This window comes from Canis lupus, chromosome 19, assembly GCF_048164855.1.
Source record: "Canis lupus baileyi chromosome 19, mCanLup2.hap1, whole genome shotgun sequence".
In the NCBI taxonomy this organism is placed as follows: Eukaryota; Metazoa; Chordata; class Mammalia; order Carnivora; family Canidae; genus Canis; species Canis lupus.
Genome location: NC_132856.1, coordinates 53,480,255 through 53,507,092, shown reverse-complemented (window position 1 = coordinate 53,507,092; position 26,838 = coordinate 53,480,255). Strand labels below are relative to the sequence as shown.

Genomic DNA, 26,838 nt, shown 5'->3' with positions numbered 1-26,838 from the left:
TGGGGAGAAACAGAGTATCCCTTGCGCCTCAACAGGATGAAAGTGACCTTGAGCTAAGTTGCTTCTAGCTGTGGTCTCCTAAGAACTTGCTACAGGTGCAATGTCAGTTGTGTTACCTGGTGATGTTGCTTATGGTGAAAATGACCCCTTGTTGGTGACCTGCATCTTCTCTGGGAGGGCAGAAAACAGACAATAATACCTGGTGGGAAGCTAGAGCTTTGGGCTTCCTTTGGTATGGTAAACCTCTTAACTCGTCAGGACTGTTACAAGAGATATTAGTTACCTTTTGGGACATGGGACATGTAAGCTGGGGGGAGCTCGATCACCTATCTACTGAGGTTATATTTCTTCTTTTTAAAATTTAATTTAATTCTTTAATTTAAATCAAAGTCACCTAACATATAGTGTAGTATTCATTTCAGGGGTAGAATTTAGTGATTCATCAGTTCCATATAACTCCCAGTGATCGTTATATCAAGTGCTCTCTTTAATGCCCATCACCCTGTTACCCCGTCCCCCCATCCACCTTCCCTCCAGCGACCTCCACTGAAGTCATATTTATTAATTGTCACCTGGATGCCAAAATAATAGTCCTTGGACTGCCAAGAAGGTTCTTACAAGAAAAGAAATGCCCAGTGCTGCCTCGCTGGCATGCCCTTTCCTGTCTGTGTATGGCTTGTTCAGGTCTTGCAAGTCTGATTATCTGATTGGGCTTAAGATGACACAGAGAGGGCAGTGCATGGGTCTGGCACCAGAGCTGGGAACTGTGTGAGACAAGCAAGGGGCCTGGACACAACATCTAACGGAGTGCTTACACTCAGGGCTGTGCAAACATCGAGTTAATCCCTGAGCGTGAGCACCTCCTTTTATACTGTGCTCAAGGTATCTTGGTGGCCTCCCTAGTCCGGACCCTGGCTAGCCCAACCAGCCCACACCTTATTACACTTCCTAAGGCCAAAAAGGAGGTCTTACCTGAGTGCCGTCACTCTGCAGCCAGTGTAGAGTGAACCAATGCTGCTGTTGGCAAACAACGGCTTGAGCTGAGAAGAATGAAGTGAGTGAATGAAAAAGAAATGTAAAACCAACCATCATTTCAAAACACAATATTTTACAAGGAAACAGCAACTCCCCAATCGTCTCAATACAACACTGAATTCTCAAAAGAACCCTCTGGGATAAAGGCTTTTATTATCTTACTTTTACAGATGAGCCAATGGTACCAAAAGGCAAGATCACTACTCCGAAGGCACATCACCTGCCTGTGGCAGTTCCGAGTTTTGAACCCAGAAACTGTCCGCTCTGGGGCCCTCCATATTCTCCAAAAGCACAGTAGGGAGACTCAAAGAGGATGGGGAGGATGGAAAAAAGGGATGGGCAGCAGGGGGCTCTCACCAGGCCTTGTAGAACTGACTGGGTGGAGTTGAACTTCGCAGAGCCCGGCCGCATGTCCTTCGTGTAGTGCAAGTTGATGATGGTGAAGTTGAGGGTAAAGGGCACTGGGGCATGGCCAGCAGCTGCAGAGGGACAGGAGGAGAGGAGGCCATGCTCTGAGTCAGGCCTGGATCAGATGTGGGGCAAAGGGCCACTGGGACACAGCTCCAGCCTGTTCAGAGGACCCATCATCTTGGAGGTACTTGGGAGAGGCTGCCTTCCCCTGGGACTCTCCTGAGTATCATTCTCTGTTCATCTGAGGCTGGAGATGGGGTGGGGGTGGGGAGAGGAGGCAGCTTTGGCCACATACGGAAATGGAAGATGCTGGTGTCGGGGTGTTACATAATGAGCCAGAGATGGTGCCTGCATATGAGCTCATAGGGTACTTAATTCTTCACAGCAGGCTGGGATCCATGAGCTCAAAAGCCTGCCAGGACCAAACTCAAAATTTTATATCCAGTTCTTTTAAATATAGCCCAAACAGGCAGATTTCAGCCGATTTCTGTCACTTTGAGCCTGCCTGCTTTGCATACCCCCGAAACTGCACCCAATAGCTGGGAGCTATAAAATAGACGGACCCCGTGGCTTTGGAGAGCCTGAGCCACTGCTGCTGGGCAGAGAGCTGTGCAACCCAGAGACTCCTTGCCAGGCTGCCGGGTGACATCACCTAGACAGGAGAATGTCTTCTCTGACCACTCCTCTCCCCTGGGAGTCCTCTTGCCCTTCCCCCTTTTGAGAAGGGATGCTCACCCAGAACCTCCTGAAGATGTCACAGACTGACACCTGCTGGGAAGGCAAACCTGCACTACTCACAAACATTTGTGCTTGCTACTGTCATCTAGTGGTCATGTTTTTTCTTTGCTCAACCTAGAAATACCTCAAAATCCCAATAGCCAAACTGTGGAAAGAGCCTCAGTGTCCATCGAAAGATGAATGGATAAAGAAGATGTGGTCTGTGTATACAATGGAATATCCCTCAGCCATTAGAAACGACAAATACCCACCATTTGCTTCGACGTGGATGGAACTGGAAGGTATTATGCTGAGTGAAGTAAGTCAATCGGAGCAGGACAAACATTATATGGTCTCATTCATTTGGGGAATATAAAAAATAGTGAAAGGGAATAAAGGGGAAAGGAGAAAAAATGAGTGGGAAATATCAGAAAGGGAGACAGAACATGAGAGACTCCTAAGTCTGGGAAACGAACTAGGGGGGGTGGAAGGGGAGGTGGGCGGGGGGTGGGGGTGACTGGGTGACGGGCACTGAGGTGGGCACTTGACAGGATGAGCACTGAGTGTTATTCTGTATGTTGACAAATTGAACACCAATAAAAAATAAATTTATAAAAAAAAGAAAAAGAAAATAGGTAAAAAGAAAGAAAGAAAGAAAGAAAGAAAGAAAGAAAGAAAGAAAGAAAGAAAGAAAGAAAGAAAGAAAGAGAAGAAAATAGGTGAGAAACCCATAGCTGAAGACCATGAGACTGTCTTGGCTTGAGCCAGTTTCTTCCTCCTTCCAGGGCACCTTTGAAGACCCACCCAGACAGGTTCAGCTTTCAATGCTGCTTTTGAAAATTGACCTCAGGAGCAATTTGCCAACTAACAATTTCTTTCCCCAACTTACTCACTTAATAAGATGTATTGTGTGAATAATTCCTCTCAAGAATATTCTTATTCAAAAGTATATTTTAAAAAAGCAGGCAAAGACAGCTTCTGTTCTGTTGTCTTTAAAAATCAAAGTCCTAGGGGCATCTGGATGGCTCAGCGGTTGAGTGTCTGCCTTTGGCTCAGGTCGGGATCCCGGGATCCTGGGATGGATCAGTCCTGGGATCAAGTCCCACATTGGGCTCCCCGTAGGGAGCCTACCTCTCCCTCGGCCAATGTCTCTGCCTCTCTCTCTGTATCTCTTATGAATAAATAAATAGAAAATCTTTTAAAAAAGAAAAAAGCCACCTACCAAAGGGAGATATTTGGGGAAAATGTGAGTACAAACTGCAATGCTAGATGACACCATAATGTTCTTATTTTTTGAAGCACAGTAATGCTATTACGGTTACATAAGGCAATATCCTGATTTTGTGGGGATTCTTGCTGAAATCTTTAATGGTGAGGCCTCATGGTATTTGCAAGTTTCAAGTGGATCAGGGAAAAAAATTACATCTACGTCTTTGTCTAGTCAGTTCTACCATAATGCTTGTTTTGAAAACACAATTTTTTCAGGGTCATTGATACATTAGGTAACTGTGAACACAATGTAGATTTCATGTTTGTGTGTGTGTGTGCAATTTTGTCTGCAAGACACACAAACCTGAACCCTGAACGCAGCTACCCCCCTCTGTAGGCGTACACAAAATGCATGGACACAACTCAAGCATCTACTGGCTCAATCACACCCCTGAGGTATTAGGAGGGATGACCCTACTCATCCTGGGTTTCTGCTTTCTGTAGGATTTCAGGTAATCCTCCTTCTTTAATCCATTTGCTAACTTCCACAAGCCAACAACGTCAGGCCTCTTTCAGAGTAAAGTGCTGCATTTATTGCACTAATTTATATTTCTTAGCCATTTAACATTTGTAAAACTGTGCTGTCTTATTAGATGCCTATTTTTTTATTTTGTCACTGACAAGGTTTTCGAGTGTTGACCCCATCCTCAGCCCTGCACCTTCTGTCGTGTGATTTTGCATAGCATAGTTTAGGGACACCTATGTCATATAACAGAATCATGTACAAAGACAAAAGGTCAACAACTGTGGTGGACAACTGGATTTCCTTGCGCTATTCTTTCAATTGCCACTACTTTTGGCAATTTTCATAATAAAAAGGATAAAAGGATTAAGATATTCATGAAAAGTGGAAATGACCCCATGGTCCCTAGACTTTGACAGATCCAACATTCCTTAAATGAAATGATTATATGCATTGACTATGGTCAGGGAGAGACTATATATATTCACAAGGAACATATTCATAAAGACATGATAAGAAGAAGAATAAAGTCATATCTATTGAATATGTTCACAGAGAATATTCCTTAAAATAAGCTGTTGGTAAATTGGTTAGCTGGGGAAACTGAAGAATTGATTCTTCACTGACTAGGCTTTGGCAAGCTGGCCACTGGACAAATCTATTATCAGTGAATAGATCTGCTCTCTACTTTCCAAGGGATGCAGGGTGATTTGGACATCAGGGGTCACCTATAGGTTTCAGACACAGGCTAAAGAGAATGGCTGAAGACTCCCAGTGCTGGGAGTGGGATTGGTGTTCAAGAAGTCCCTAGGACCTGGGTAGGGCCTAGCAGATCCTCAGAAGTCACCCTTGGGCTCCCCTGGGAGATACCACCCACTCTACTCCTCCTCCCATGTCCTGTGATTAGTACCCACCAAGAGTAGCTGGGAGCCTCTTCAGAGGAGAGAATGCCTACCTGTGGGACTGGAGAAGGAGGCTGGCATCCCTGCAGAAACTGTGGCCACCATAGAAGCTGGAGAGAAAAAAACCAAGAATTTGAGGGTGAGGATCCCTCACTTCAGGGATTACCAGCGAGGGGGTAGCCATGCCTGGGAATTTCTTAGGTGTAGGTCCCAGTTCACACGGAGCTGGGGGTGGAACAGAGGTGCACAGGGCAGGCCATGGGCTCCTGGACACTTCCATTTTAAGGGCAGGGACTCACAGGGTTGCAGAGACTCCTGAAGCCTCTGAATACTCACTGCTGGGGGTGGTGGCCTGGGTCTTGCGGGTGTAACCTGCACAGGGAGACGGAGGAAGGGTGACGAGGGTGAGTAATCACAGAAAGGGAGGAATGGAGAGGAGGATGTGGGCCTGTTGAAATGTGGACCAAGATAGCAATCCCTTACCATTGATGTAGAGACTGTCTGGGTCCAGGGTGTAGATACCCAGCCTAGTGATGCCTCTGGTCAGCTGGCTCAGCTCCTGGTACAGCCGCTCTCTGTCCAGCCCAGAGCCCATGGGGTCAGGGCGGTAGGTACAGATGGCATCCACTCCAGTGGCTGCCCCATCCTTCTCGGGCCTGGGGAGGGTGGGTAAGGGTATCACTAGATGGAGTCCCAGGGCAGGGCTCCTGGGACCTTGGGGGCAGGCCAGGAGGGGGCCAGGGCAAATGAGAAGGCTGGCACCCACTTCTGGCCAGCCCAGGAATGTGCACACAGTCATGGGGGGGGGGGTGGTGGTGGCAGGATTTCTTAAATTGCAAATCTGAAACCTGCAACCTCAGAGCATGGGGACAGGAGAGCTCCTACTTGAGACAGGTGAAAAGCTGGAATTTGGATTAAAGCAAGTAGAAAAGGCAAGCTTGCCTTGAGAGGAATCCTGGGGAAAGAACTGAAAACCCAAAGGAAATGCCCTCTTTGGTCAAAGGGAGGTAGGAGGGAATTGGGAAGGATGACCCAGACTAGGGGCTCTGCAGAAGCTGGGGACAGTGTGTGTGTGAGGGGGGAGGCGGGGGTGGTTACAACCAGAAGAGGCCTTGGTTCTGGAGCCAGTGCCTCCTGAATTCCACCTCTGCTGAGGACATGGACAGAGAGGGCAGGTAGGAAGCAGAGGGAACTCTTGGGGTCCTCAGGGACCCCTTGACGCAGCCCTGGCCGGGGATTGCAAGGTCTCACCTGAGCAAGGTCAGTCTGCAGCCGGAGTACAGGGGGCCCAGACTGGTGTTCTTGAACAAAGGTCCGAGCTGTAGAGGAGAGGCAAGTGAGTAGAAAGTCTCAGGGGTGGAGAGCAGGGCAGAAATGAGAGGAGTCGGGCCAGCACCAGTGAGCCAGGCCTGCATGGGGGGCTGCACAGGTAAGGTAGGTGGGTCTCCGTGGGCGTGACAGAGATCAGGTAGGCGGTGCTTGCATCAGTGGGTGGGGCAGGAATTCTGCTGGCGGAGCTCTCACCAGGCCCTGCAGCTTTCTCTGGGTGGCGTTGAACCTCCAGGAACCAGGAACCATATCCTCTTCATGGGACAGGTTGGTGATGGTGAAGTTGAGAGTGAACAGCACCAGGGTCGGACCAGTGGCTGCAATGGAGGCAAGAAGGAGATGTCAGGGAGCCTAAACATGGGTCATCCCACATTTATCTCTTTAAATACTGGAGAGGGGCTTCCTCCATGATGGGCAGTCTCCACAAGAAGGAGATCCCAGACATTAGCATTAAGTGAGGGGCTCTGGGGATAAGTGTGGAAAAACACTATGGAGGTAAATGCAACAAACATTCTGACCCTCCAGTTGGCTAAAATTCCAGACAGACATCCTCTTTTTCTGAGGGTTTTTTTTTTTTTAACTCAAATTATTTCTCTGGGACCCAACTATTTACTGATTTTTAAAGATTTATTTGAAGAAATACATTTCATTTGTATAGGTCAGGCCCTGTTTTAAATGCTTCACTTAAATTTTAATCCATTTAAGCCTTGAGGCAAATCATTCAGAGGGAGATAGTATTCTTATCTCATTTTACAGATGTAAGAACTGAGCCCAAGGGTGATTAAATAATTTGCCCCCAGTCACACAATCTATAAATGGCAGAGCACAGTTCAAACCTGAGCATTGTGGTTGCAGAGCCTGTGCTTCTAACCCATCTACTCTAGTACCAAGGGCAGGTCCATGTAATAACCTCACTCTGGCCTGAATGGTCAGTGGTCAGAACACCCTCAGGAGGCCCTAGCTGATGAGTAAGTAGAGACTCAAGTAAGACAGTGTTAGTAATGATGAGTCATCCAGGACCCTCAGCAGTGTCAGTGGGTGGTATCAAAATCTACCTTGGGCCAGTGAGAAGCCAAGAATGGGAAGTTAGCTGTTGGCCCAACCAGAGTCTGCCCAAATCCCTAACCAGGACCTGTAGGAGGGCATTTTCAGGTACATACGTAGCTCACGCTGTTGTTCCCTTCTTTGTTGGAAATGAAGACCAAGTATTCAAGAGAGAAGCCCACATACACATTTGCAGATCTCACCCCACAACCATGCTGATTGTAATTCAATACTTATTTGTACACTCAAGTCCTTATTCTATTCTCTTTCTTGCTGGAAGTCCATCAAAGACTAAGGCCCTTTCTATTCTGTTCACTGCTGCTTTTGTCCAGTAAGGGCTAAATGAATGCTTCTTGAGTGAATGAATGAATGAATGAATGGGCATGGTGCTCCATATGATACCACCCACTGGCCAAGTGCATGAGACCTCTGTAGGGGAGGAATGGCAGAGAGGAAGCTCGTACCTGTGGATATGGAAGTGGGGGTTGCTGAAGTTGTTGAGGAGATGGTAGAGGCAATTCCAACTGAAAAAAAAAAAAACACAGTGAGGCAAATATGGGAGAAGGGAGGGCCTCCCCAGCTAAACAAGGCCCATCAGGGGTCCATGAAATGCTCCTCAAGCCTGTGTCAGGCTTGTCTTTTCTGATCTGGGTAGTGAAGTTGGGGAAAGACTAGAGCTTTCCAGGACCCTTCTGTCCCTGAGGAGGTGGGGTAAGGATAGTGAGGAGGAGAGATGTGTCCCAATGCAGAGAAATGCGAGGGCCTGAATTACTACACACTGTTGGAATTGGAGGTCAGGACCTGATGGGTGTAACATGTAGAAAGATAGGAAGAGAAAGTATGAAGAGTTGTAAGGATGGGAGAAGAAAGGAAGTGTCAGAAATCTGGGGTTCTTTGGGTGTCTATGAATCTATTTATGTAAGTAGCATTTAGAGAGCCCCCTCAAAGTGCAGACCCAGTAGACAAACTCCAGAGAATGCAACTGAAACCCAAGGAGGCATTTCTCTATCAGGTCACCTACAGACTATCCTTCTGCCATCTGTGCCCCAATTCTCTCCATGTGTCTGATCCCTCCATGAATCTCCAGAAAAGCTGTGAATGTTTATTGCCTCATACAAGAAAAAACAAAGGTGCAAGCCAAAGTTGCTACTAACTTTTCCTGGATACTGGTCAGGAGGAGGTGTGAACAGGCTTGGATCAAACTGTTGTTCCCAGCCATGACCCAGCTGAGGTTGAGCAGTTTTCTTACTTTCTTTCTTTTCTTTCTTTCTTTTCTCTTTCTTTCTTTCTTTCTTTCTTTCTTTCTTTCTTTCTTTCTTTCTTTCTTTCTTCTTTCTTTCTTTCTTTCTTTTCTATCTTTCTTTCTTTTTTTTTAAGATTTTTATCTATTTATTCATGAGAGACACACAGAGAGAGGCAGAGACATAGGCAGAGGGAGAAGCAGGCTCCATGCGGGGAGCCCGACGTGGGACTCGATCCTGGGATTCCAGGATCATGACCTGGGCTGAAGGCAGTGCTAAACCGCTGAGCCACCCGGGCTGCCCCAGGCTGAGCAGTTTTCAACTCACAAATGCCTTCCAGGAAAACCAAAGAGCCTTCCACACATCAAGGAACTTAATTTCCTTGAATTCTATCCCACAATCCTGTGGCAACTTCAACTGAACTGGTAGTGACTGCCTATTTTGTTGGTAAGGATTCTGGAGCTGTTTTGAATTCAGAAAGCAGGGAGGCTGTTACCACTTAGTGATGTCTGCCATGGATGAGGGAATAGGGAATGATGGCACAGATGGCATGTATTTGTCCTGGACAGAATCTGACAGTCATTAAAGATTTGAACAAGGACAAGAAGGAAGTATTTCTACATATTACAAAAAAGTGTATTTCATTCCTTCTTATCCTGAGAAAAATCTACATACTTCCTGTGGACTTACAATACACAAATGACCTAAGATCACCATCATCATCATCACCATCACCACCATCATCATCATCACCATCACCACCATCATCATCATCATCACCACCACCACCATCATCATCACCATCACCACCATCCCCACCATCACCATCATCACCACCACCACCATCATCATCATCATCACCACCACCACCATCATCACCATCACCACCATCATCATCATCATCACCACCACCACCATCATCATCACCATCACCACCATCACCACCACCATCACCATCACCACCATCATCATCATCATCACCACCACCACCACCATCATCACCATCACCACCATCACCATCATCATCACCACCATCACCATCATCATCAGTATCACCATCATCACCATCCCCACCACCACCACCATCCACCACCATCATCACTATCACCATCCCCATCATCACCAGCTCCATCACCACCACCATTATCAATATCATCATAATTATCATTATCATAAGAATATGAGCTTTATGAAGGCAATGATTTTTGTCTGTTTGTGTTCCCTGCTGTCTTCCCCAGGTCCTGACACAGAGTAGGTGCTCAATAAGGCTGTTGACTGACTCATTATCACTAGATTTACTATGAATTTCTATAATTACTTGAGTAAGCAATATTAAGTATGTTTTTACTCATCAGGTGCCCCCAGTAGATGTGCCACTGACTGGTACTTACCCGTGGGGCTGGAGCTGGGGACGGAAGATGGAGTCCCAGAGGTTCCTAGGTCCACTGTGGAGGTCCCTGGAGCTGAGAAAAAGCCCTCATCAGCGAAAGCAGAAAAGCAATCACATAGCAGAAATGCCAACAAGAGAGACTATTTATTAGGCTGCATGTGGGGCTGAGATTCCCTCTGGATCTGGGGCAGAGAGGAGAGTAAATAACTTGTGGCCTCCCAGGATCTTTCTTCCTCCTGGCATGAGGAGGCATCAGTGCTTTGCCTGCCCTGGGTGAGGGGGCCCTGAGTCATAGATGAATACTCACTGTTGGCGATGGGTGCAGAGCTTTGATGGGTGAAACCTGTAGGGAGAGGGAGGGAAGATTATGGGTATGGGTTAAGGGAGAGGCAGAGGACCAAACAGGAGGCAGGGCTATCCTGGTGCAGTGGAGGGGTCTCTAGCAGGGGGTGCTGTTGGGGATTCTCCATCAATACCCATCAGGAAAGAAGGCTCCAAGGGTGAAGTTAGTCCAAGATGAAGAGGAAACCATGAAGTGCAGACCAGAATCAGCACATTTAGTGCCTAGGGCTAAGGCCCTAAGAGCCAGACAGGGAATGCATTCTCAACCAGAGGGCAGAGGTTGCCCTCTGAGGGGGAAGAGACTCTGACCACATCACGGTTGCTCACCATTGACACAGAGACTGTTCCTGTCCAGGGTATAGTGGCCCAGCAGGGCAATTCCATGGGTCAGCCGGCTCAGCTCCCAGTACAGCTGCTCTCTGTCCAGTGCAGGGCCTTCAGGGTCAGGGCGATACATGCAGATGGCATCCACTCTGGTGGCAGCCCCATCCTTCTCAGGCCTGGGTAAAAATCACCACATAGTTGGTCTAACCATCTATCTATTGATCCTTTTCTCTCTCTCCTTCTAGCCCCTAAGGCAGAAACTTGGGAAACCCTAGTTAACAAAAGCTGTGGCCATCAGGGAGATGCCCTCCATAAACAATTAGCACACCACAGGTCTGAAGCCTCCTGCATGCCTAGGAGAGAAGACTCCAAAACCCCTGGGAGTGGCAGATACACGAGGATGCTGTTGATGGAGTGAGCTGGAAGATGCCAGATGAAGCTCCAACAGCCACATCCTGTTACAGGTCTTGACGAGCACAAAAAAAGATGTCTAAGATCATGCTGCAATGGGGGGGAGGGGCAGTGGCCCCAGGAAAAGTGACTTCAGCTTGGTTTGGTGACATTTTCCTGCAGAGAGTTGAGGTTTCCAAAGAGAGAGACCAAAAAGCTAAAGTCACTCAGTCTGGAAGCAGGACTGGGGCATTTCTAAAAACTCAAGAGACTAAACGGTCAGAGACACACATGCCCTTTGGGTGAGTCTGAAAGCATGACCTGTCCATGTCTCAGCATCACCTCTGGCCACAGGACACTACCTACCCGCCTGCCCACGCAGCCATACACTACTGAGTGATGTGGAGAGAAAGGCGCTCCCACACCCCAGAACCATGGATGCAATGTCTCTTGTAAAAACAACCACCCCTTGACAACGTGGATGGAACTGGAGGGTATTATGCTGATGAAATAAGTCAATCAGAGAAGGACAAACATTATATGGTCTCGTTCATTTGGGGAATATAAATAATAGTGAAAGGGAATAGAAGGGAAGGGAGAAGAAATGGGTAGGAAATATCAGAAAGGGAGACAGAACATGAAGACTCCTAACTCTGGGAAACGAACTAGGGGTGGTGGAAGGGGAGGAGGGCGGGGGGTGGGGGTGACTGGGTGGCAGGCACTGAGGGGGGCACTTGACGGGATGAGCACTGAGTGTTATTCTGTATGTTGGCAAATTGAACACCAATAAAAAATAAATTTATTATTAAAAAACAACAACAACAACAACCACCCCTTGTTGAATTCTTAGCATGCAGCAGGCCCAGCACTTTGTACTCAGGAACACATCGCTTAACCCTCAGAGCGTCCCTGTGGGCTGTATTGCTGAACTCCCACAGTTGTTATTCTATCCATCACACGACATATTGTATGCAACGTAATTATACATAAGGTAAATAGAATATATAATATAATGATTTAACACATAAGTAAATGGTATATGTTTGTTACATTTTAATTTTTATTATTACATTATATAACTGTTATACCTAACATATAATATATAATATATATTAGAGATTATGTCTATATTGTTATATATAAAAGATATTATACCCATACATAATATACATAATATTTTACCTATATACAGTATACATAAGCCTACATATGTATATATATATAAGGTTTGGGTATCGATGTTTCTAGAAGCAATGTCCACAATAGCCAAACTGTGGAAGGAGCCTCGGTGTCCATCGAAAGATGAATGGATAAAGAAGATGTGGTCTATGTATACAATGGAATATTCCTCAGCCATTAGAAATGACAAATACCCACCATTTACTTCGACGTGGATGGAACCAGAGGGTATTATGCTGAGTGAAATAAGTCAATCGGAGCAGGACAAACATTATATGGTCTCATTCATTTGGGGAATATAAAAAATAGTGAAAGGGAATAAAGGGGAAAGGAGAAAAAATGAGTGGGAAATATCAGAAAGGGAGACAGAACATGGAAGCCTCCTAACTCTGGGAAACGAACTAGGGGTGGTGGAAGGGGAGGTGGGCGGGGGGTGGGGGTGACTGGGTGACGGGCACTGAGGGGGGCACTTGACGGGATGAGCACTGGGTGTTATTCTATATGTTGGCAAATTGAACACCCATAAAAAATAAATTTATTAAAAAAATAAGGTTCGGGTATAATTATATATTATTCTCATATTGTCTACACTTAGGTAATATGTGTATTATATAATATACAAATATATTAGGAATATACTTATATATCATCTATGTTAGATATTATATCTATATATGACATATTATACCTATTATGTGTATATATGACATATATGTAATATATACCCATGTATAAAGTATAGGTATGATTATATATTATACTTATATATGATATATATTATATATAACTTTATTATAGTTATTATATATTATAGTTCTGTATTATATATAGATTATGTATATTATAGTTATATTATAATAATTATAGTTATATATTATATGTAGGTATAACATATAGCTATATTATAGTTATAGTTATATATTATGTATAATAATATATATAATATATAGGTACATATAGGTATAACATATATATTAGGTATAGATATAACAGATATACTATAAAATTATACCTATTCTTTCTCTCCCTTTCTCTCTCTATATATGTGCATACATATATGTATGTATACAGCTGACTTTTTTTTTTTTTAAGATTTCATTTATCTATTCATGAGAGACACAGAGGGAGAAGCAGAAATATAGGCAGAGGGGGAAGCAGGCTCCCCGGGAGAGCCCAATGTGGGACTTGATCCCAGGACCCTGGGTGTCCCTATACAACTGACTTTTGAACAACATGAAGGTTAGGGGTACGGACACCTAACCCAGTTGTAAATTTTCATAGACCTTTTGATTCTCCTAAAACTTAACCACTAAAAGAGTGCTGTTGACCAGAAGCCTTACTGATAACACAGTCAATTAACAGATATTTTTATGGTATTGGTATTATATACTCTATTCTTACAATAAAGTAAGCTAGAGAAAAAAACGTTAAGAAAATCATAACAGAAAATACATTTATAGCACTGTACTGTATTTATCAAAAACAAAATCCATGTATAAGTGGACCCTGCAGTTCAAACTCAGTGTCCAAGGGTCAACTCTCTCTCTGTATACATATATATGTTAGTATACACGTATTATGTACAGGCCTAATATGTCATATATAACATGCGGAGTAACGAGGCACAGCAAGGTTTTGGGATCTCATTAAATGGCAGAGCTCACATTTGAACTCTGCTCTGGCTTCACCGAGGCTCTTAGCCACTAGGCTCCTATGCCTGGTCTTGCCCCAGGAAGGCAGGGGAGCTGGAGGTAAATGCCTGTGATAAAACAGGAATGTGAGGAGAACCAGACCTAGAGATTCTGAGAGAGATGTAGGAGGCAAGAATGCCAGGTGTGAAGTAGGTCAACCAACTGCCTCCCCAGCTGCACCCATGGGATGGTGTCGTCCCCAACCTTGAGCCATCCTAGGGCAGGGCAGTCCTCCTTCCGTGAGTCTGACCCATTCAGGAGCACACGCTCTCTCTGTAACAGTGTGCTTGCTTTCCTTCCCTCTTAGATTCTTTCCTTTTAGAGGTTGCCAGGTCGGTAATCTCCCCATGCTGCATATGGGGAGATTACCATAATGAGGTAGAGGAAGCAGTGCTGCTTAAGAGCTAGGAGTTTGGCTCTAGAACCCACAATGTGGGGTTGCTCTGTGTGACCTGCACAATCTACTCAATTCCTCTGAGCCTGTTGCACCTCTGGTTCCTGCTTCATGAGGCTGTCGTGAGGGCTGATGGGTTGAAATATGAAGTACTAGCACAGTGCCTCGGATCTTAGGAATTACTAACTGCTGGATTGTCATTGTCAATGATGATGTGTAGTATCCATGGTGGTAGTCGTCCCAAGTATGGACAAAGTCAGGGAGCCTGTAGGTGAGGGTCCCATACACCTGTTGGGCTGTGTTCTTGGGGAGAGTCTTACCTGAGTGAGGCCAGTCTGCAGCCTGAATAGAGGAAACTCAGACTGCTATTCTTGAACAGGGGTTTGAGCTATGAGAAAAGAGATTGAAGGTGAGAAGGAACCTTTGAGGGAGGCCAGGGGGAGCAGGGGTATTGGTGATGTGAATGGGGCAGAGGCGATATGGGTAGGGCAGAAGTCAGGTGGACAGGGCTGACACTGATGGGCGGGGCAGGAGGTGTTGTAGGGTTGGGCTGGTACCGGTGGGTGAGGCTCTCACCAGACCCTGCAGGATCCTCTCCGTGGAGTTGAATTTCCAAGAGCCTGGATGCTGCATGTCTTCTTCGTAGCGCAGGTTGGTTATGGTGAAGTTGAGGGTGAATGGCACCAGGTAAGGGACTGCTGCTGAAGCAGGGGGAGGAAAAAGGAGGCCATGCATGAGTCACACCTGGTCTGGATCCTAAGGCAACTTCTGGGGATGGAGATGGAGGGTCCAGATCTGAGGTAGCAGGGGTTCCGAGTAGGCCACCTAGGCTAGCTACCTTAGGACCAAAGACAGAGGCCAGATAAAGAGCAAAGCTAGATGCTATTAAGTAGAGTAACATGCACATCCTTTCGGATGGCTATTAGGCTATTATAGAAAGAAAGAAAGAAAGAAAGAAAGAAAGAAAGAAAGAAAGAAAGAAAGAAAGAAAGAAAGAAAGAAAGAAAGAAAGAAAGAAAGAAAGAAAGAAAGAAAGAAGTCAATCAGAGAAGTACAAACATTATATGGTCTCATTCAGTTGAGGAATATAAAAAATAGTGAAAGGAAATAAAGGAGAAAGGAGAAAAAATGAGGGGGAAATATCAGAAAGGGAGACATAACATGAGAGACTCCTAACTCTGGGAAACGAATTAGGGGTGGTGGAAGGGGAGGTGGGCGGGGGGTGGGGGTGACTGGGTGACAGGCACTGAGGTGGGCACTTGATGGGATGAGCACTGGGTGTTATGCTATATGTTGGCAAATTGAACACCAATAAAAAATAGATTTATAAAAAAAGAATATTTTTATCAATAAATCTATTTCTACATCATTAAAAAAAGAGAAATAAAGAAAGGGAAGAAAAATAATTAGTTTTGTCAAAGATGTGCAGAAATTGGAATCCTCGTGCATTGTTTGTGGGAATGCTGGTGGAGCTGCAATGGAAAACAGTTTAGTGATTCCTCAAAAAGTTAAATATAGGATTACCATATGATTCAGCAATTTTGCCAAATGCTAGGTATAGACCTAAAAAAACTGAAAACAGGGACTCGGATCCTTGAATACAAAATATTCATAGCAGCATCATTCACAATAGCCAAAAGGTGGAAACAGCCTGAGTCCATCAGCAGATGAATGGATAAACAAAATGTGGAATAATATTCGGCCATAAACATGAGGGGAGCTCTGACACCTGCTACAACACAGATGAACTGTGAAAATATTATGCTAAGTGAAATGAAACAAACACGAAAGGACAAATATTATAGGTTCCAATCACATGGGGTACCTAAAATAGGCAAATTCGTGGAAACAGAATGTAGAATAGAGGTAACTAGGGGCTGGGATTGGGATTATAGGGAGTTAGTGTTCATATGGGAACATAGTTTCCATTTGGAATGATAAAGAAGTCCTGAGAATAGATAGTGGTGATAGTGGCATGACACTGGGAATGTATTTAATGCCACTAAATTGCACACTTAACAGTTGGTTAAAATGGTAAATTCTATGTGTTCCATAAAAATTGTTTAATGCAGCAGTTGGATCAAAATATAGGTTATGGGGCTCTTGAGTCTGTATATGGGCCAGGGTAGGTGTCAGGTGTTGAGGTTTTGGGCTCTGGTGAGACTCCAGATTGGCCTGATAGTCTTTACTTGAGAGGTTAAAAGTAATAGGATTGGAGCAATCTCATGGATTAAGGGGAAAAGAAAGAAAAAAAAATCAATTCAATCCCATCCAACACAGAAGAAACATTCTTTTTTAAATATAAGCCAAATATCAAATTTTAAAGGAACCTTCCTGTCACCTACTCAACTCATCCCACCCTACCTGCCCCATAACTCTCAGGACTTGACCTTTAATAAAGAGACCATGTGCAGAGCTGTGGTTACTATGATCACCACCACACTAATAAGTCAGACTTGGTTTCAAGTGCCCTCTGTCCTCTCCCCAGCTGTGTGACCATGGACATCACTAAACTTGTCTCTACAGTTGTTCCCTTTATCTGCAGCTTTGTTTTCTGTGGTGTCACTTACCGGAGGTCAGCTGCAGTCTCAACGCACGTGGTCCTCTTTCTGAGGTATCATCAGGAGGTCAATAGCAGCCTAACACTACGTCACTCACCTCACCTCATCTCATTGTGTAGGAATTTTATCATCTCACATCATCACAAAAGCGTGAGTATGGTACAATTAGACATTTTGAGAGAGAGCACATTCACATAACTTTTACTGTTATAATTTTTCTATTTTATTATTAGTTATTGTTATTAATCCCTTCCTGTGCCCAACTGATAAATTAAACTTTATCCTAGGTACATATGTATATTTTTTAATAATAAATTTATTTTTTATTAGTGTTCAATTTGCCAACATACAGAATAACACCTAGTGCTCAGAACACATATATATAGGGGTCAGTACTATCTGTGGTTTTGGGCATCCATTGGGGGTTTTGGAAAAAATCCCCCATAGATAACAGAGGACTACTCTACCTTCATTTCTTCACTAAAAAATACTACTTTGTAGAGGAATTATAAAGGCTAAGTGACTGTTTGCTAAAAGAGTTAGTTAGCATATTTTAAGGGCTTTATGCTGAGTGAAAAAAGTCAGTCCCCAAAGGCGACATGCTATAATGATGCCATTGGTACAACGTTCCCAAAATAGCAACATTACAGAGATGGTAAACACATGAGTGGTTGCCAGGGTGAGTCTGGGTGGGTATAACTGTAAAAGATCCTTGCAGTGATAGAACTGTTCTGTACTTTGACTGCAGTGATGCTTAAAAAAAATCTGCCTACGTGATAAAATGGTATAGAATCACACATGTACATGGGAGTGTACACACACACACATACACACACGTGTGCATGTGCACATGCGAGTCCGTGTAAAACTAGTAACATCTGAAATCTGAAGTCTGTGGATTTTAACAACTACTTGGCAGGTGAAGACACTGAGAAGAGGGTCAGTCAATTGTCCAAGGTCAACACAGCTGGAAAGATAAGGAGGACACAGTCTCTGCTCTTGTGGAGTTCAGAACAGAGCAGGGGAGCCCATGGCAGCTCCATGATCCCTCACTGCAGCTTTTCTCTACAACTTCCAGATGTATCTTTGAGCCTCCTTACAAGGAGCTGGAGAGAGAAGTCGCCTACCTGTGTAGCTAGAGAAGTGGGTTGGCACCGCTGAGGTCCTTGGAAAGAGCACGGAGGTCACAGTAGCTGAGGATAAACAGTCTGGAGTAAGAATGGGGATTCTGAGTGGGGTGTCTTTCCTATCCGGCTATAGCCACTGAATGTAGGAGGAACTGGGTAAGAGTATCAGGTCTCTTGGCTTCCTCTCTCCCCAGGCCCTGGAATAGGGGGTCAGTTGCTGTCCACCGGGGCCCAGAGCATATGGTTATCAAGACTGTGGGTACTCACCACTGGATGTGGGAGCTGAGATCTGGTGGGTGTAACCTGAAATGAGAAAAGGAGACAGAACTAGAATGCAAGCATGGGAGGGAGGTCCAAGGTGTAGCCCAAAGCCACCTGCCTCTACCCCCAACAAAGACTGCAAGTCTACACAGTTCAACAATTGTGATTCAGGGGTAACTATTTCTTGTTCCTAAATGGCTGAGAAATCAAAGACCCAGTTTCCTGTCTTCATGAGCTTGTAATTTATTTGGGAAGATAAATACACCAACATTTCTAGAAATGGGCTTGCAAACTGTGCTTTTCAGGGTCCAAAGGGGATTTTTGAAATATCAACAGGGAGAAAGATAGCCAGATGCTTGAATCATTGACTTCAGCCAGAGGGATATCCCCTTTAATCAGTCTGGATAAAGACTTTGTGGCTCAGACAAGTATATAAATCACAGTCCTGAAATGCAGAGATGCAAAGGGAAGAAAAGGGTTTGCAAACCAAAGGGCCTATAAGGGCCTTTGACTCATCATGGGACATTGCTTAGGTGGAAAATAATACATACAGTGAGTCCTGTGGCAAAGTGGATAGTCTATATCCCTTCCTGGGGGCAGATTCTCAGCTTCAACTTGTGGTTACAAAAAGGTTGCTCACCATTGACATAGAGGCTGTTCTTGTCCAGGGTGAAGGAGCCCAGCTGAGTGACACCATGGGTCTGATGGCTCAGTTCCCAGTATAGCTTCTCTCTGTCTAGCTTAGGGCCCACAGGGTCAGGGTGGTAAGTACAGACAGCATCAACTCCAGTGGCTGTTCCCTTTTTCTCCGGCCTGGGCAGGGAAGGACACAGGAATGGGGAGGTGGGGACTCCAGGCAGGGCCCCTGAAAAGGTTCACTGAGGGAGGGGACAGAGAAAGCAGGAGGAATGGTAGGCAACCTGGAATGGTCTTGGTGCTGGTGGAGGATTGGAAATGGATGGGATGACCATGGTCCCTGAGCATAGAGGATGCAGCATCTTCAAATGCTAACATTTGTGCTGAGCTTTAAAATGATAATCATAAGGCAACATACATGCTAACAACAGAAGCATGATGGAGGGGACTTGGACAAGGTGGGAAAAAAGGCAGTGTCAAATGGCTTAAATCCCAGTTCTGCTGCTCCATTTCTGCAAGACTCTGAGTAAGTCTCTCAACCTCTCTGTGGCTTATTTTTATTTCATCCATCAAATGAACAGGACAGACTTCATAGCCCTAGTAAGTGCTCAAGAAAATACAACTATTTTTATTTTTTTAAATTTTTATTTATTTATGATAGGCACACAGTGAGAGAGAGAGAGGCAGAGACACAGGCAGAGAGAGAAGCAGGCTCCATGCACCGGGAGCCTGACGTGGGATTCGATCCCGGATCTCCAGGATCGCGCCCTGGGCCAAAGGCAAGCGCCAAACCGCTGCGCCACCCAGGGATCCCTACAACTATTTTTATTAGGCATTAATAGGCCCAAAGTTCTTGGTGTGGAATGGACCTTGCAGTGAGAGAGCCTAAGCCTTTTGAAAGAAAGAGTGAGGCCAAGTAGCCATCCTAGGATGGAGATGGGCATGAGGCTATGTGGTATCCCACAGCTAGAGAAATCTCAAGGCCAGTGGAAAGGGAAGACGTAGCATCATGGATGGAGGACAATGTATCTTTGAAGTTGAGGGCATTCCATCCTCAGATGAAAGGTCAGTGATTGGGAGATCTCACACAAGGGGTAAGGTGACCCAAGTGTACAGATGGGGGCTCCCACGTGCTGGAGTTAATTCTTAGCACCTGGGTTTAGGAAAGGTCATGAATAATTTACTGCATGTTCTCAATATGCTAGTTCCTGTCCTAAGCACCTTTCATCTTAATCCTTATTATGCTCACACAAATGGCCACAAATTCTTCCCTTCAATCACTAGTGGAATCTGTTTCTCTGTCTCTTGAATTGGAATTTGGCCACAAGACTAGCATTGGCCAATGGATCTTCACAAATGTGATGTAAGCAGAGGATTGGAAAGCATGTGTGCAATAGGGCTTGCCATTTCTGCTGCTCTTGGAACTCTGAGCATGTGAATGAGCCCAAGCTAGCCTGCTGGATGATGAGAAACTATGGAGGAGAACCAAAGTATCCCAGCCAGGAGCTGACTGCAGACATATGAATGACCCTCATTTAAGATCAGGTGAGCCAGGTCAGGCAGGAGAATCTACCAGCAGAATCTAGACCAAATCACCATCCAACAGAATCATAGGCTAAATTTGTTGTGCAAGAAAGCAAATTGGTGACACTCCAACTGACAGGTGAGGAGGCTGAAGCACAGAGATGTTAAGTAACTTGCTAGGGTCATGCAGCCTTGAAGTAGGGGAGCTAGGCCTGTTGGACTCTTTATAACCCCTGTAGTTTACTACTCAGCGATTCCAAGTCCACCTCTGAGAGGTTAGAAAGCAGGAGGTCATTGATGGAGGACAGAAGAAGGGAGGGCTGGCTAGGTGGTCCAGGCAGGCCAACCATGAGCCAAAATGTGACACAAGCAGGAGAGAGAATTATGCATCCCTAGAGCAAGGTTTCTCAACCTTGGCACTATGCATATTTCAAGTCAGGAACTCTTGGTCCTGGGAGACAGTCCTCCATATTGTAGGATATTTCGCTGCATCCCTGACCTCACTTGCTAGATGCCATTAGCAATTCCCACTTTTGAGCTGTGACAACAAATAATGTCTTCAGACATTGCCAAATATCCTCTGGGAGGGAAATCGCTCCTGGTTGAAAACTAGGGCTCTATTATGATAAAGCTAGCATGATTTACTAGTTGTTTTTTCAATGGGTTCCAGAAGAATGATCTTCCTGAAGAGTTCAACCTGGGCAGTTGTTACCTGAGAAGGAGAGTCTGAGAGGATTCTGCATTTTTCTGGTTAGGAACACAATGTGACAGATTGGTCAGCAGTCCCTGGAACAGTGGTCCCCTCACCCCCTGCCTATTGCCTGCATGTGCACCCTGGAGTTCTCACCTGAGCAAGGTCAGTCTGCAGCCATTATAGAGGGGCCCAATACTGCTGTTCTGGAATAAGGGTTTGAGCTGGGGATGAAAGACATGGATGTAAGTAGATGGGCCAAGGGGCTGGGCAGGACAAAAGTAGGCACTGGAGGGTAGGCATTAGAGGGGGTCTTACCAGACGATTCAAGGTCCTCTCTGTGGTGCTGAATAGCTCAGATCCTGGGAGCCCCATGTCCTCTGTGTAGCGCAGGCTGGTGATGGTGAAGTTGAGGGTGAATGGCACCAGAGATAGGCTTACACCTGCAGCCAGAAAGGGGAAGGGGGTTTCATTATGATCTCTGGCTAGGATGCTGTAAGAGGCAGATCCAAGGGTTGCCACTCCCTCAGTGTTACCCTTGCATCCAGCCAGACTTACAGATGGGGAGGGGCCTCTATACTGGATGGATGATTTCAGCTGCAAAAAGAACCTCCAACCCTTCAGCTCAGTGTGTCTACAGGCAAACGATTGGTAGATATTTTGGTGGGAGGAAAAGAAGCAGTCACTCCGCTGGCCCCTGGGATAGAGATCTCGCATAGTCTTCTGACTTTGCCATGGGAGAATGTGCAACCGCTGAGTGGTCAAGTCTGTTCCCTGTACAGTGACTCCTGCCTCAGCTTCATTAAGCCATCTTTGAAAAGTGAATTATGCATGAACTGACCACATCTCCTGGTTTTCCCTGGACAGTCATGTGGCTCTCATGTAAATGTTAATTTCGACCGTCCCTTTCTTTGTCAAAAGTGCCCCATAAAAACAAACAAACAAACAAACAAACAAACAAAACCAACTGTATGGTCATCCTGGGGTTAGGGTATGAAGAATCAAAAGGCCAGAGGTCTGAACTGGGTGACTATACCCTTTACAAATTTCATCTGAGTACAACCTGAAATCTGGCATTGTGATGCCCCCAGCTATGGTTTTCTTTTTTAAAATTCCCCTGGCTATTTGGGGTCTTTTCTGATTCCACACAAATCTTAAAATAATTTGTTCTAACTCTCTGAAGAAAGTCCATGGTATTTTGATAGGGATTGCATTAAACGTGTAAATTGCCCTGGGTAATATTGACATTTTCACAATATTAATTCTGCCAATCCATGTGCAATTAAAACCACAATGAGATACCACCTCACACCAGTGAGAATGGGGAAAATTAACAAGGCAGGAAACCACAAATGTTGGAGAGGATATGGAGAAAAGGGAACCCTCTTGCACTGTTGGTGGGAATGTGAACTGGTGCAGCCACTCTCGAAAACTGTGTGGAGGTTCCTCAAAGGGTTAAAAATAGATCTGCCCTACGACCCAGCAATCGCACTGCTGGGGATTTACCCCAAAGATACAGATGCAATGAAATGCAGGGACACCTGCCCCCCGATGTTTCTAGCAGCAATGTCCACAATAGCCAAACTGTGGAAGGAGCCTCGGTGTCCATCGAAAGATGAATGGATAAAGAAGCTGTGGCTTATGTATACAATGGAATATTCCTCAGCCATTAGAAATGACAAATACCCACCATTTGCTTCGATGTGGATGGAACTGGAGGGTATTATACTGAGTGAAATAAGTCAATCAGAGAAGGACAAACATTATATGGTCTCATTCATTTGGGGAATATAAATAGTGAAAGGGAATAGAGGGGAAGGGAGAAGAAATGGGTAGGAAATATCAGAAAGGGAGACAGAACATGAGAGACTCCTAACTCTGGGAAACGAACTAGGGGTGGTGGAAGGGGAGGAGGATGGGGGGTGGGGGTGACTGGGTGACGGGCACTGAGGGGGACACTTGATGGGATGAGCACTGGGTGTTATTCTGTATGTTGGCAAATTGAACACCAATAAAAATAAATTTATTATTTAAAAAAATAAAAATTAAAAAAAATTTTAAAAATTTCATATGAGGAACACCAATTTTGTGCTAGCCTTTGTACTGGGCACTTCATCTATAGCACCTCAACTTACCCTCATCTCAATCCTGAGAGTGAAGTATTACCAGTTCCATTTTACAGTTGGGGAAACTGAGACTCAGAAAGTAAATTTTACCCAAGGCCCACATGCAAATAAACAGCACAGCTACAATGTTTTTTTTAAATTCAAAAATAGATATTTTTCTGTTTGTACAACCATGTTTATAGCAACATTATTCACAATAGTCAAAGGGTGGAAGTAACCCAAATGTCCATTGACAAATGAGTGGATAAATAAGGTGTGTTATAAATCAAAACTACAATGAGAAATCACCTCACACCTGTCAGAATGGCTAAAATAATTAAAAAATAAGAAACCATAGGTGTTAGTGAAGATGTGGAGAAAGGGGAACCCTCCTGCACTGTTGGAGTGAATGCAAACTGGTGCAGTGACACTGAAAAAAGGTATGGAGGTTCCTCAAAAAGTTAAAAGTAGAACTACCCTATGATCCAGTAATCGTACTACTGGGTATTTACTCAGAAAATACAAAAATATTAATTCAAAGGGATGCACCCCAATGTTTATAGCAGCATTATCTACAATAGCCAAGCTATAAGAACAACTCAAATGTCCATTGACGGACGAATGGATAAAGAAGATGTAATGTATACATATATGTATAAAAAAAAGAAATCTTGCCATTTCCAACAATATGGATGGAGCTAGAGAGTTGCACTTGTGAAATAAGTCAATCAGAGAAAGACAAATACCATATGATTTCACTCATATATGGAATCTAAAAAACAAAACAAACAAGCATAGGGAAAAAAGAGAGAGAGAGAGAGAGAGCCAAATCAAGAAACAGACTCTCGGGCAGCCCAGGTGGCTCAGCAGTTTAGAGCTGCCTTTGGCCCAGGGCCTGATCCTGGAGACCTGGGCTCAAGTCCCACATCGGGCTTCCTACATAGAGCCTGCTTCTCCCTCTGCCTGTGTCTCTGCCTCTCTCTCTCTCTGTGTCTCTCATGAATAAATAAATAAAATCTTAAAAAAAAAAAGAAACAGGACTCTCAATTATAGAGAACTGATGGTCACCAGAGGAGGGATGGGTGGGGAGATGAGTGAAATAGGTGATAGGGATTTAAGGAGTGCACTTGTATGAAGTGATGTATGGAAGTGTTGAATCACTATATCATACACCTGAAACTAATACAAGACTTATGGTAAGTAGCTGGAATTTAAATAAAAACACACAGAAAAAGAAAACTACAGCAGACAAAGCTATAGTTATCAAGATAGCAAGGTACTGGATGAGAATAGACACAAGTCTAGAAGCAAATCCTCATATTTGTGATGAATTGATTTTCAACAAGGGAACCTGTACAATTTAAGGGCAAAAGAAATTTTCTAAATAAATGGTAATGGTATAACTAGAAAAAAAAAGAAAGAGTGGCTAAAACTTCCCCCAAATTTCTTGAAAACACACATTTTCAATTCAGGAAGCTTCAAAAATCCCAAACAGTATTTACCGAAAGAAAATCATGCTGAGATACATCATACCCATCATACCCAAAGATGAAGAAGAAATCTTGAATGCATCTACAGAAATGATGCCACCAAACATGGAATGACTTGGTCTATGGTGTATGTCACAAATTTACAAGCTTGTAGCAGTTAGGCCTATTATAGAAATGGTTGAATTGATCCGGGTAGAGTAAGGACATGGAAAGTGTGCATTCTGTCTAAAGCTTATAAAAAGTTTGCAATGCTTTGACCCATGAAACAAAGAATGCCAGAAGACAGAAATCAAATTATAGGACACCAGCTTGGATCCCACAACTCCAGACTCCCATGGCAGGATTAAAGGTCAGGGACACCCAGCCTGGGTCATGAAGTAAGCATGAAAAATACCCATAGACTCAATTTTTAAAATAAATCTTAAGGGTTGGAGTAAGATGGTTTCCTGACATAAACCAAGCCCTTGTGTCAGGTTCCTGGAAACTCAAGAGCCCTCAGATCCACATCTGGACAAGATGAGGAGACAGAGCAAGAAGCAAGTTCAGATCCTGAATGATTTTCTGGATGTTCAAATAGAATCCACAAATGTGGACATATACAAGATTGCTACATTCATCCATTCATCCAGTCAATAAATATAAAGCAAGTGCAGACTAGGCCCTCAGCTCCAAGGTAACAAATAAATGAATAGACTAAATAGAGCCAACAGTAGCAAATTCCATGAGAAAATACTCATGGTGGTGGATAGAGAAAACCTGTGGCCCAAGTGTGTATTCAGATGTGCTACTTCCTATAAGGTAGTCTAGGAACGTTTTTTTTTTTAAGATTTTATTTATTTATTCATGAGAGACACATACACACACACACACACAGGGAGAGAGAGAGAGAGAGAGAGAGAGAGAGAGAGGCAGAGACACAGGCAGAGGGAGAAGCAGGCTCCATGCAGGAAGTCTGATGTAGGACTTGATCCCAGGACTCCAGGATCACGCCCTGGACCAAAGGCAGGTGCTAAAATGCTGAGCCACCCAGGGATCCTCATAGGAGGGTTTTTCAAAGGCGATGGTTGAGCTGAGATTTGAAAGGCAATAAGGCCCCAGGTGCAGCTGATCTCTAGAAAGAGCTAGTATAAAGGCCAGACAGAGGTTAGGACACTAGAGGAACAGACAAGTGTCTGATGTGGCTAAAGTTTAGAGAGCGAGGGAGACAGTGAGTAGGATAGGCTAAGGATAGGTGGTCAATAGCAACCAGACCGCGAAGAGTTGAAGTTTCACAGGTCCCAGAGAGCAGACTCCTACCTGTAGAGTTGAGGATGGAGGACAGAGTTGTGGAAGATTCTGGAGTGAAGGTAGAAGTCACTGGAGCTGAGAAAAAAAGAACATGGAAAAAATTATTAAGTCCCATCCTGAAGGAATGTGGGACCAAAGCTGTTCATTAGAATTTGGTCTTCTGTCTTGACTCTGAGCAAGACCCTGGGTGAGTTGGGGGTTCCTCTGAGTCTGTGGCTGGACACTTAGGGAGGAAACATTGTCAGCTTCTCTCCAGAAGAATGTGCTTGGGGAATAGGGTCGAGTGGGCATTGAAATTTCACAGTCGTGAATACTCACTGCTGGTGGTAGGGGTCTGGTACCGATGGTTATAACCTGCAGAAAGGAATAAAGGACGGTTATAATGGACAAGAGTTAAGGAAAGGGTAAGATGGTAGACATAGAGATGAAATTCATTAACATGCTTGGTGAGATTCATAAATGAATAACAGCCACATTTTATTCAGTGCCCTTATGTGCCTTGTCCTTTGCAAATAATGGTGAACATCTTCACTGTTATTATTGCCAAAAGAAAAATACAATAGTAAGAGCTGTCCCTATTTATTGGGACATACACTAAGCACCAGAAATAATGCTAAACACCACATGACAAGGAACTGGGGATAAATTTACAAACAAGTGTGTTCCAAGCCTTATCCATGTCTTCTCAATCCAGAAAGATAACTTATCCTTGCTCTCTCAGCTTCTCTCCATTCACAAATTTTAGGACAATATGATTTTATCTTTATAGCTTAGTTTCTGATTTTTTGGGAGTGATGTAAAAATGATAGAATTGTGGCAGGTTGAGAGAGGGGTCTGTGGAAGTGAACAAGATGGAGAGGGAATGTACATGTGGTTTGGAATATCAGAGTAACTTTGGAAATGGGCTAGGATAATGAAGATAAGAAGAGAACTGGAAGTCAGATGGATGGCATAAAAATTGGAGTCTGAAAGGAATTGGGAATTGAGAATTTTTTATGAGTGTTTCTCTGAGTCATGGTCATCTCCTTGGGTGCT

General features: G+C 44.3%; 1 protein-coding gene across 1 annotated transcript in view; it reads right to left on the bottom strand.

Annotated features, from left to right (window-relative positions):
- Positions 1-26,838, bottom strand: part of MUC16 (mucin 16, cell surface associated) — a 111,737-nt gene that overhangs the window by 33,311 nt on the left and 51,588 nt on the right. Inside the window, exons 16-35 of the mRNA XM_072787396.1 lie at positions 26,122-26,157; positions 25,813-25,878; positions 21,240-21,364; positions 21,078-21,145; positions 18,711-18,883; positions 18,077-18,112; positions 17,810-17,875; positions 14,698-14,822; positions 14,442-14,509; positions 10,471-10,643; positions 10,109-10,144; positions 9,803-9,874; positions 7,635-7,694; positions 6,322-6,443; positions 6,049-6,116; positions 5,281-5,453; positions 5,134-5,169; positions 4,851-4,907; positions 1,393-1,514; positions 973-1,040 (exon numbers count right to left, since the gene is read on the bottom strand). Of these exons, the coding sequence (XP_072643497.1) occupies positions 973-1,040; positions 1,393-1,514; positions 4,851-4,907; positions 5,134-5,169; positions 5,281-5,453; positions 6,049-6,116; positions 6,322-6,443; positions 7,635-7,694; positions 9,803-9,874; positions 10,109-10,144; positions 10,471-10,643; positions 14,442-14,509; positions 14,698-14,822; positions 17,810-17,875; positions 18,077-18,112; positions 18,711-18,883; positions 21,078-21,145; positions 21,240-21,364; positions 25,813-25,878; positions 26,122-26,157 (1,750 nt within the window). The remainder of the gene's footprint in view (positions 1-972; positions 1,041-1,392; positions 1,515-4,850; positions 4,908-5,133; positions 5,170-5,280; positions 5,454-6,048; positions 6,117-6,321; positions 6,444-7,634; positions 7,695-9,802; positions 9,875-10,108; positions 10,145-10,470; positions 10,644-14,441; positions 14,510-14,697; positions 14,823-17,809; positions 17,876-18,076; positions 18,113-18,710; positions 18,884-21,077; positions 21,146-21,239; positions 21,365-25,812; positions 25,879-26,121; positions 26,158-26,838) is intronic.